General features: G+C 45.4%; 1 protein-coding gene across 2 annotated transcripts in view; it reads right to left on the bottom strand.

The window, feature by feature from the left end:
• Dbf4b (DBF4 zinc finger B) overlaps nt 1-11,501 on the bottom strand; it is a 44,260-nt gene that overhangs the window by 23,706 nt on the left and 9,053 nt on the right. For both annotated transcript variants that reach the window (XM_036198216.1, XM_036198217.1), the window contains exon 2: nt 1,760-1,906. In XM_036198216.1, the coding sequence (XP_036054109.1) occupies nt 1,760-1,778 (19 nt within the window). In that variant the 5' untranslated portion in view covers nt 1,779-1,906. The remainder of the gene's footprint in view (nt 1-1,759; nt 1,907-11,501) is intronic.

The following is an 11,501-nucleotide window of genomic DNA, read 5'->3' as shown; positions in this document are numbered from 1 at the left end:
AGAGGTAGCTGCTACAGTTGATATACAGGCAACAGGAAGTAGATTGTCTCACTGGGCTCGAGCATATATGAGACCTCAAAGCCCACCTCCACAGTGACACACAGACTGCCTCCAACAAGCCACACCTACCCCAACAAGACCACACCTCCAGATGGTGCCGCTCCTTTTGGGGGGCATTTTCTTTCAAACCACCACAGAGGCACATGCCTGGAATCCCATTACTTGGGGGGCAGAGGTAGAAGTTCAAATCCAGCCTGGGCTACATGACATCTTGCCACAAAACAAAATGAAATAGTAAGGGACAATGTCACATGCCTGTAACCCTAGTTCTTAAGGCTGATGCAGGAAGATGGCTGTGAGTTAAAGGCCAATGTGAAATTACATAATGAGACCATCTCAAAAAATGGGGGGAGGGGGGCTGGAGAGATGGCTCAGAGGTTAACAGCACTGGCTGCTCTTCCAGAGGCCCTGAGTTCAATTCCCAGCAACCACATGGTGGCTCACAACCATCTGTAATGAGATCTGGTGCCCTCTTCTTACCTGCAGGCATACATGCATGAAGAATACTATATACACAATAAATAAATAAAATCTTTTAAAAAATGAGGGGAGGGCACACGAAAGAAATGATTAAGTGCTAAAACTTATCCACATATAGATGTTCAAGTTTTCTGATAAAATAACCATGAATATGAGTTGTTTTCTTTTTAAACCTCATCCTGACTGTTTACTAATCTTATCTGTATTATATGTTTGACATTTACCATAAATCCCAAAATTGCCTACGACACCCCTCTGCACATGTACACACTAGAAAGCACTGGTAAGATGTGTTCTCCATGGTTCTCAAGAGACCCTGAGGCAAAGGGAGCAGCTGATCTTCACATTCCCTCGGGGAAACGAGAGTGGTGGTGCACACCTGTAATTCCAGCACAGGGAGTGGGGAGGCAGGAGAGTCAGAGGTTCGAGGTCATCCTTGCCTATATATCGAGTTCGAGGCCAGTCTCGGCTACAGAGACTGTGTCAAACATACAAAAAAAATTAACCAACAACAACAAAACAAACACTCCCTGGTTCTGACCTGCTACCTACCTGAGTCCAAAGCCGGAGGCCTAGTCTCAGCCATGAGCTCTCCAGATCCGGGTGACGGTAGGAACAAAACGGCAGCTCAGCCACCTTCATCAGCCTTTGACTTTCCGTCCTCCCCGGCCACCATCTCAATCACCTCCCAACCTCCGGGATAGCTGGCAAATGAGGCTCAGGGGGTCAGCGGGGCGACGCCACGCTTTCTTCCAGGTTCCTTAGTCCCTTGGTCTCTGTCTTTGCTCCCTCAACTTCTGTGACTTCTTTTTTTTATTACATTCATTTATATACGTGTCTGTACGTGTGTTCACTCAGAAGACAACTTGGGAGAGTTGGTTCTCGCCTTCCACCGTGTGTGTGTGTGTGTGTGTGTGTGTGTGTGTGTGTGTGTGTGTGTGTGTGTGCGCGCGTGTGCGTGTGTGTGTGTGTGCGTGTGTGTGTGTGCGCGTGTGCGCACGCAGGGATCGAACTCGGGTCCTCCAGCTTGGCTGCAAGCACCTTCACCTGCTTGGGCCACCTCACGGACCTTTCTGAGAAGTCTTCGCTGCTCCTTCCCCTCAGCCCCCTTCCCACCTCACCCGCAGCCTCTCCCTCAGCTCCCACACCCTCCTCCCAGCCCCGAGCTGCCCTCAGCCTCGGGGAACCCGGCCACCTTATCCCTTCCCGGCACCCGTACCTTCTCCTGGCTTGCTCATCAAGCTTCGGCTCCTTCTCGACTTCCTTCTCAAAGCCCCAGCGAGGATTCCCCAGGTCCCCGGAACTGTTTCAGTGTCCGAGTCCCCCTTTGATTTAAATTTCCCGGTGGCTCCGTCCTATGGTGTCCCTATAAGGACAAGATTAATCAGCAACGCCTCTTCCTATGCCCAGGAATTTCTGTCGCGTTCGGCTCTGGCTTCTCTAGCTGGGTTGTCTTGTCTATTCACTGCTCTTTGCTGGAAAGTAATACCTAGCAGTGAGTCCTCACGTTGCATCTGTTCAAAGCGCCTAGAAAGGCGGTGGGCTAGAGTTAGTAGAGTACTTGTCTAGCATGCATGAAGCTGAGTTAGAGCGCCAGCATTCCGCACCTACCATCCCAACTCAGATACATGCTTCCAGGCGGTCAATTACGCAGCTCGGGGGGCGTGTGTGTGTGTGTGTGTGTGTGTGTGTGTCCTGGAACTGTGTGTAGATTCGTCTGTGGGATCAGGGCTGTGTGCCACCACTACCAGACTAACTTTTCTTGGACCCGTCTACTTACACTTAGGTCCTCACCCCTCTGGTTCATCTGCACCTGCCCAGTTTTCCAAGCCGAAAGAACCGATAATGGCCCAGGATCCCCATGACCAAGTTCTCAGCACAAAGGAGATTTATTTGCCTCGGAAGGACAAAGAACAGGGAATAAGGAACAAAGACAGGAGATAGAGGATGAGGGAGAAGGGGTCAAGGGAGAGGGGGAAGGGGTGTCCCTGAGGGGCAGGCAAAGGACTGCCTCTGGATAGAGAGGAGACGGACATGGCCCACGAGAAAGTGGCAGTTTATAGAGGTAAAGGGACAAGCCTGTGATGAGATATTTAATGCTATTTGGGCATGTTAATTAGGGCAACGAAAGGGGGCTTTTGATAAGAGGGAAGTGGCCAAATAAGGGAATAGACCTTGAAAAAATATATAAAAAATAAAGGCTCTTGAGAGATTGCTCAGTGGTTAAGGGTCCTTGCTGCCGTTCCAGAGAGGTCCAGATTAAATTCCTGGAACAGGGCAGCTCACAATCATCTGTAACTCCAGTTCCAGGGCATCCGATGCCCTCTTCTGGCCTCTGCGAGCACTGCATGCACATGGCCCACAAATATACATGCAGGCAAAACACAGACACACATACAATAATAATAATAGAAAATAGTTGCAAAGTGCGAAAGAGACACAGGAGATGACATCACACGAAGAATAGCCTTCTGGAAGATCGTAGGAGGTCTAACAGTCTCATTTGATGTGTGTGTCATTAGTGGGACATCTTAACTGGGTATGCAAGTGGTTATCTCACTGTCTTGTTGCCGAAGACATTGTTACAGCACCAGTTGTTGGTTTTGTTTTGTTTTGTTTTTTGAGATTGGGAATTTGGGATAAGGCAGCATGGAGAAAGGGAAGGAAGGAAGGAAGGAAGGAAAGAAGGAAGGAAGGAAGGAAGGAAGGAAGAAGGTGCTAAGTTTTATTTTGAGAGCTTCACTTAATCCCTGAGTGATATTGGAAATGAAAGCTGGACCATAATCAGGCTGTAGGGCTGGGGAAACCCAAAGCAATGAATAATGTGTTCTATGAGGGTGGTGGTTACCAATGAGGCCTTTGCTCTTTTACTAGGGATTCCTCTACCCACCTGGTGAAGGTGTCTACAGGAACAGCTACATATCTGAGTCTCTTGCTTGGAAGCATCATGGGTAAAATCTATTTACCAGTATCTCCCTGACAGAGGTCCACCACACTGGTCAGGTTGTAGAAAGGGAAAGGGTGTGAGACCCTACCCCCACCCCAGGATGGCTCTCCATTATATGGGATAAGCTTAGAAATGGATCACAGAGTCTGAAGAATGCCTGTGTCTGTGAAGAGGCTTAGTTGGAATTTGGTGGGCATCAGATCTCAGATGTGTGCCTTTATGAGAACTGGTAAAGGATACAGGGGGCAGAAGCTTGTTCTTAGGGCTCTGGAACCCAACCCAACCCTCTCTGGAGGAGTTGCAAAGGCTTGAGCTAAGCCTTTTGGGTATCCTCGGGTACATTCTGGATGTGGGAGGGTGTATTCAGGCACTAAAGGCCCCTGAGCGGAAGCTGAGGTCTGTGTAGCCTGCTAATCTGCTCGGCTGTTCCCCCCACAGATGTTAGAATGCTTCACTCTGGCCTTGCAATGTGTGAAGGCCAGATAGTGTTAATCCCACCAATCGAGAATAAGACCATTACCACATTTAAAGGCAAACTTTAATTAAATACTGGCCATGTGGATGGGCTCTGCCTAGGTCCATACCTAGTTCCTAGGAAATGGACTTGAGTCAGTTTGCAACAGCTAAGGAAAACCCATAATTCATTGCATTTCCTATTAGAGTCAATCAGGGGCAAGCATACATCATGATGTATCTCCAGCCTACATCCAATTGTGGGCAAGCGTACATCCTGATGTATTTTCTAACTGTGAACCTCCTGCCCACCTGTGACCAAGCACACCCAGTACAGATGGGTCAAACAAACTTGTTTAGGGGATGAAAACATGTGGCTTGTTATCTCCATAAACAATAGTCTCCAGGATTTCAGGAACTATTTGTCTTTAGGCATGAGGCTTGCAGATCAAAGGTATTTTTTGTTTCATGGATCTCTATGGCATAGTAATTAAAACTTATAATGTAACTTTGGCTCTCACAATAGTTTTTGTAGGCCAGAATCTCAGGGACATTTTTGTTTTGTTTTGTTTTTGTTTTTGTTTGTTTGTTTGTTTGTTTGAGACAGGGTTTCTCTGTGTAGCTTTGGTGCCTGTCCTGGAACTCTGTAGCCTAGGCTGGCCTCGAACTCACAGAGATCCGCCTGGCAGGGATATGTTTAATTGGAATACGATGGGCAGTGATGGAGGCCCTTTGTCTCCAGATGGCTGTAGGGATGTGGGTCACAGGTAAGCATAGCCGAATCTGTGTACATGTTGGGGCTCACAGTTGCCTCCAGCTGTAGCGCCCTAGTGGAGGCAATTAGTTATACTTACTAAACTGTCATGAAATTGTCTGGAAGGTCGAGAGTTGATGATCTCTGTGACACTTCCTGTTGCATATGCTATAAACCATGAGCCAGGTCAGTAGCCAACCACAAGTTAGAAATCTTGTAGATATGGTCTAGAGTTTCAGGAAGGTCAATCCTTTGTATTCTAGAATGTTCTGCACCCTCAGGGGAAGGAACTGAAAGTAGGGTAGCAGGCTTTAAACTCTGGCAGTCTTTTACAGTAAGCCGTGGCTTTTTTTTTTTCTCCTCTGAGACAGGGTTTCTCTTTGTAGCTTTGGAGGCTGTCCTGGAACTTGCGCTGTAGCCGAGGCTGGCCTCAAACTCACAGAGATCCACCTGCCTCTGCCTCCCGAGTGCTGGGATTAAAGGGGTGCGCCACCACCACCCGGCAAGCTGTGGCATTTGTAAGAGGAGAGGCCAGTATTTGTTGAATGAGACTCAGAGGGAGACCCTCAAACTGAGAAGTTCAAGGGCCTGGAGAGGTGTGTGACCCACCATACTCCATCTCAGGGTTAATTCAGAGGCTTCGCCATCAAAGCTGCCAGAGTGGAGGGGGCCAGCCCCTACACACTTCTAATGAAAGATAAATAACTGGGTGCTGGGAGGACCCCAAGGCTTGGGGTAACACTGCAGTGCTGTTACCTTTTGCTCACATACATATAGAGGAAAAAAAGTTTTATTAAGGTCAGGGAGGGCGAACGTTCTGGCGCTGCAGAGTCCAGTAATCCAGCACTTCTCTCTGAGTTTCCCAAGGCCTCATGGGATTTAGCTATTAGGCTGAACTTGGAAATCAATATGCAGAACCCTGCTATACTCAGGAACGTCAGTTGTTTCTTGTAGCGGGGTCGCCACAGTTAAAGAGACTCTTTGCTGAGACTCAGAGGCTCCTGTGCCTAGGTTAGTGTGAGTTCTAGGAACTGGTTTAACCCTCAGTACTAGTGCAGTGGGAAAGTGGTGTTCTGTCCTCTACACAAGTGCCATGGCATATGTGGGCACCCCTGTGTGCACACACACAAATACATGTTAAAAAGAAAGAAAGAAAGAAAGAAAGAAAGAAAGAAAGAAAGAAAGAAAGAAAGAAAGAAAGAAAGAAAAATTTTGAGACAGTATTTCTCTGTGTAGTCCTGGCTGTCCTGGAACTAGCTTGGTAGACCAGGCTAGTCTTAAATTCAGAGATCAGCCCATCTTTGCCTCCTGAGTGCTGGGACTAAAGGCATGAATCACCACACCTGACAAAAAAAGTACCTTGGGTTGGGGATTTAGCTCAGTGGTAAAGCGCTTGCCCTGGGTTTGATCCTCCGCTCATATATATATATCTTATTTTACTCACTTATTTCTACAGTGTCCAATACACCTTCCCTCTCTCTCTTTCTGTTTTGTTTTTTGAATCTTGGAACTCTGTAGACCAGGCTGGCCTCAAACTCACAGAGATTCGCCTGCCTCTACCTCCTGAGTACCAAGATTAAAGGCGTGTGCCACCACACACAGCCAACAGTAAGTTTTTCTATTAATTTATTTAATGACTTGTATGTTTGAGTATTTTTCCTGAATGTATGTATGTGTACCCATGTGTGCCTGGTGCCTTTGGAAGTTGGCAGAAGGCTTTGGATCTCCTGGAACTGGAGCTGTGGATGGTTGTGAGCTGCTATGTGGTGCTACTACCAGGGTCTTCTGCAAGAGCAGCCAGTGGCTTAACCACTGAGCCATCTCTCCAGCTCCAGACGACATTTTAGAGACTGAAGATCAGTCAGCAAAAAACCAAAGAAAGGAAGAAAATAAATAGCATTTACTAACTTGGCAGAAAAAAAGTGTTAGATAAATAAAAATATTTTTTTTCTGGGAGGATCTGGGGAAGGGGGAATATGGTCAAGATATATTGCATGAAAAAGATCTTTTTTTCTTTCTTCTGCTTGGCAATGGAGGCGCATGCCTTTAATCTCAGCACTCAGGAGGCAGAGGCAGGCTGATCCCTGAGTAGAAATTAGCCTTGGCTACAGAGTGAGTTCCAGACCCGCCAGGGTTACACAGTGAGACCTGTCTCACTAAACAACTAAGTAAGCAGTTTTCCTCCACTATTTTCCTTAATCCTGAGGAGAAAAGTGGAGAATTTGTTTTTTCAGTTCTAGCTCACATCACAAAGCAAGGGCTGATTTTCCCAAAACCAAATTTTATTCAAACAGATACAGAAAAGACCAAGAATTCAGTCAAAATAGACAAGGCAATATTTATAGAAAATGAATACAAACAGCACTCAAATGTACCAAACTTTACTTAAAGATAAATGCAAATTAAGTCTATACTGAAATACCATTTTTCACTTAGCAGACTGACAAAGATCAATTCTGCTATCGAGTGCCAAGTTGCCTCACTCAGGGGTTGTATCAGATCCTCTCAAAGGCAATTTGGCACTGGCTTCCACAGTCACAACTGCACATGTCCTCCCACCCAGCGATCCCATTTCTAGGAGTCCCTGCATATACATTCACACATAAGGCAGAATTTACAGCCGAGCAGTGCTGGCGCACGCTTTTAATCCCAGTACTCGGGAGGCAGAGGCAGGCGGATCTCTGTGAGTTCCAGGCCAGCCTGGTCTACAGAGTGAGTTCCAGGACAGGCTCCAAAGCTACACAGAGAAACACTGTCTGGAAAACAAAAACAGAATTTACAGAACAAGGGTATCTATAGCTATATTGTCCAGAATAACAAAAGACCAAAAGCAACCAAAATACTAACAAGCTACAGATTAAATGATTTCATTATACAGTGCTATATAAAAACAAGACAATAACTCAAAATATGAATATATTAACAAGTCCTCAAATTGGATTTTTTGTTTTTGTTTTTTGATTTCTCAAAACACAGTTTCTTTGTGCAGCCTTGGCTGCCCTACACTAGCTCTGTAGACCAGGCTAGCCTTGAACTCACAGAGATCTGCCTGCCTCTGCCTTAGGTGTTAGGATTAAAGGCGTGCACCACCACTGCCTGGCAGACTTTTATTTTTTTAGAAATTTTTTATGCAACCCAGCCTGACTTCATATTTGCTATGCAGCCAAGGATAACCCAGAACAAGATTACATTACTTCTGACAGAAAACAATTAAAAAACAATAGTCGGGCCAGCTAGTGGTGGTGCCCACCTTTAATCCTAGCAGAAGGTGGGCAGATTACTTAAATTCAAGGCCAGCCTGGTCTACAGAGTGAGTTCCAGGACAGCCAGGGCTGTTACACAGAGAAACCCTGTCTTGGAGAAAAAAAAAAAAAAAAAAGGAGAGGGAGGGGGATAGGGTAGTGGAGAGGGAGAGGGGGAAAGAGGGAAAAGGGAGGGAGGGAGGGAGGGAGGGAGGGAGAGGGAGAGAGAACAACTGTAAAACTGCAGTGTATCTCAGTGGTCCAGCACATGCTTAGCATGTACCAGGTCCTGGAGTAGTCCATTCAACACACACATTCTAAGTGAATAAAGTGTGACAAAACCCCCATCTCTAGAAATATAAAACAGGTTTCTGGGCTGGTGATGTAGCTCGGTGGTATAGGGCCCTTGCCTATGACATGTGAGGCCCTAAGTTCTTTCTCCAGCACCACCAAACAAAAACTATGAAAACGATAATGTATCTGGAGCTGCCACAGTGAAACACCCAAGTGGCTGGAGATGCAGCTCAGGGGAAGAATGCATGCCTAGAAACTGTAAGGCCCTGGGTTCAATCCCCAGCACAACCACAACCACAAAGCACATCCTCAGGCAGCGAAGAGGTTTCCCACACAAGCCACAAGGATGTGAGTTCAACCCTTAGCACCCACATACAAAAGATGAACATGGCTCCCATCTGTAGTCCCAGTACCGGGGAAGTAGAGGCAGGAGTATCTATCTATCTCTGTTAGCCAACCAGTCTACCCACATTGGGAGAATGCTCCAGGTTTCAATGAGAAACCTTGTCTCAAAAAGGTGAAGAGCCTGGCAGGATGACTCAGTAGATCCATGTGCTTGTTGCACATGCCTGGCGACCTGAGTTTAATCTCCAGAACCCCTGTAAAGCTGGGAGGAGAGAACCAAGTCCACAGAGTTGTCTGCTGACCTCCACACATGTGTCACACATGTGTGCACCCACCCACACAATAATAAACAAAAATGAATCCTGTGGAAAGCTAAGGAGGAAGACACCTGATGCTGACCTCTGGCCCATATACATATACGCACACACCAAACAGCAGCAACAGTACTCCCAGAGTTACACAAGTTCTGTCTCCAACAACAACAACAACAAAACCCAAAGGAAACCAGCTGTTGCTATGTAAGAATAAAGAAAGCATGAAAAGACATCAGTTAAGTATTCAATTTTCAAAAGTCAGGAGAGCCGGGCAGTGGTGGTGCACGCCTTTAACCCAGCACTCGGGAGGCAGAGGCAGGCGGATCTCTGTGAGTTCGAGGCCAGCCTGGACTACCAAGTGAGTTCCAGGAAAGGCGCAAAGCTACACAGAGAAACCCTGTCTCGAAAAACCAAAAAAAAAAAAAGTCAGGAGATGAACAACAGAGTGACCTCGGAGACTGTAGATGCTTGGGAATAATGGAATAGATACCAATGAACTAGTAGAAACAACTCGGGCGAAATCATTGTGGAGACAGAAACCCAACAGAAAAATCCACCATAAACAGGCAATCCAAAGATGAGGCTTTAAAAAAAGGTGTGAATATGTTCTTCTATTGCATGCCCCTTCTCCAGAAAAAGAATGTGAACTAGATAGTAGGGTGACAAGGGAGACTTCCAAAAGATGATGAGGACAGCTTCAAGGATAATCACTCCAGATGGGTGCAGGAACATGGAGGGCTCTAGAAGAAAGAGCTACCACTGTATCAGGCTTTTATGTTCCTGGGACCAAACACCTAGGAAAAGTAACTTGAGGGAGGAAAGGTCCATTTTGACTCACAGCTTCAGGGGGTTCACTCCAAATGCAGTACATGTGCCATCTTTAAAAACAAGAACTCCTGGCAGACATGGTGGTACATGTCTGTAATCCTAGCATTTAGGGAGACAGAGGCAGAAGGGTCAGGAATTCGAGGTCATTCTTAGCTACACAGGGAGCTCAAGGACAACCTGGTAAGGCAACTGGTTATGAGACCCTATCTCAACAGAATGAACAAAACACAAAAACAAGATCCTTAGTTGCACACTTAAAAATCTACAATGTAAGCCAGGCCATGGTGGTGCATGTCTTTAATCTCAGCACTCTGGAGGCAGAGGCAGGCAGATCTCTGTGAGTTCAAGATCAGCCTGGTCTACAGAGTGAGATCCAGGACAGGCACCAAAACCACACAGAGAAACCCTGTCTCGAAAAATCAAAACAAACAAACAAACAAAACCCAAAAAAATCTACAATGTACCAGGCTTTCTCTTGGGCCACCAACCAGCCCCCAAATCACGACATAGAGACTTGTTATTAGTGATGAATGCTCAGCCTTAGCTTAGGCTCGGTTCTTGCTAGCTCTTATAACTTATCCTGTTTCTCATCATATACATTTTGCCCTGGGGCTTTTTACTTTTCTTCCCTTCTGTCTATCTTCCTTTCCTGCTGTCTCTATGGCTGTCTACTTGGCAGCTGCCTGGTTTCTAGCCCCAGGAATCTCCCTTTCTTTCTCCCTCATTCTTTTCTCCTTCTTCTCCCCTCTCCTATGTATTCTCTCTGCCAACCAGATCTGCTGATCCCTCTCCTGCCTAGCTATTGGCCATTCAGCTTTTTATTAGACCAATCAGGTGCCTTAGGCAGGCAAGGTGAAACAGCAACACATCTTTACATAATTAAATGAATGTAGCATAAACAAATATAACACATCTGCACAGAGTTAAAGTAATATTCCTGCAGCATAAACAAATGTAACACATATTTGCCTAGTTAAAATAATATTCCACAATATTACAAAACATGGGCAGGAGAGATGGTTCAGTGGTTGAGAGCACTGGCTGCTCTTTCACAAGTCCTGGGTTTGATTCCCAGCACCCACACAGTGTTTATAACCATCCATAACTACAGTTCCAGGGGATCAGATGTCCTCTTCTGAACTCCGCTAGCACCAAACACGCACATGGTGCAGGTAAGACACTCACATATAAAATAAAATAAATAAATCTAATTTTTAAACCATCTATGAAACAGAATTTCCTAAACCATTAAAAAATGTTCCAAAAAAGTATTCCAGTGGGTTTAGAATCTCCTGGCAAAAATATAAAACACATTACTCTGTGATTATTTTGCAAAAACAACTGATAAACATCAGGGGAGATAGACACTTATTCACCCAACTTCAATAAGAAGCCTTCAAATATAGAACTGAAAAATGACTAGCTTTATGGAGTGTGAAGACATAGTTTTTTAAAATGGAGATAACAAATATTCATAGAAGTTGACAGATGGTAATAAACCCCTGTGTATCCATCATCTGGCCCCATTCACATTACCCACTGAAAAAAATCATCCATCACGACAGTCCCCAAACACAAGAAGTAATATATATATATATTTAAAGCCAAGGATTAAATGGCTGCTATATAAAATGTAAAATCAACTTTTTAAAAGAAAGTAACGAATCTTTAGCATGAATAAACTGCACACTTAAAAATGGTTGAGTTGGTAAACATTATCACATCAATCAAAATTTTAAAATAAAGGCTGGGGATGGAAAGATGGCTTGAGTTGCATTCCCAGA

This window comes from Onychomys torridus, chromosome 8 (assembly GCF_903995425.1).
Source record: "Onychomys torridus chromosome 8, mOncTor1.1, whole genome shotgun sequence".
Taxonomy (NCBI): Eukaryota; Metazoa; Chordata; class Mammalia; order Rodentia; family Cricetidae; genus Onychomys; species Onychomys torridus.
The sequence above is the reverse complement of the archived record's forward strand: the minus strand, read 5'-3'. Positions and strand labels throughout refer to the sequence as shown.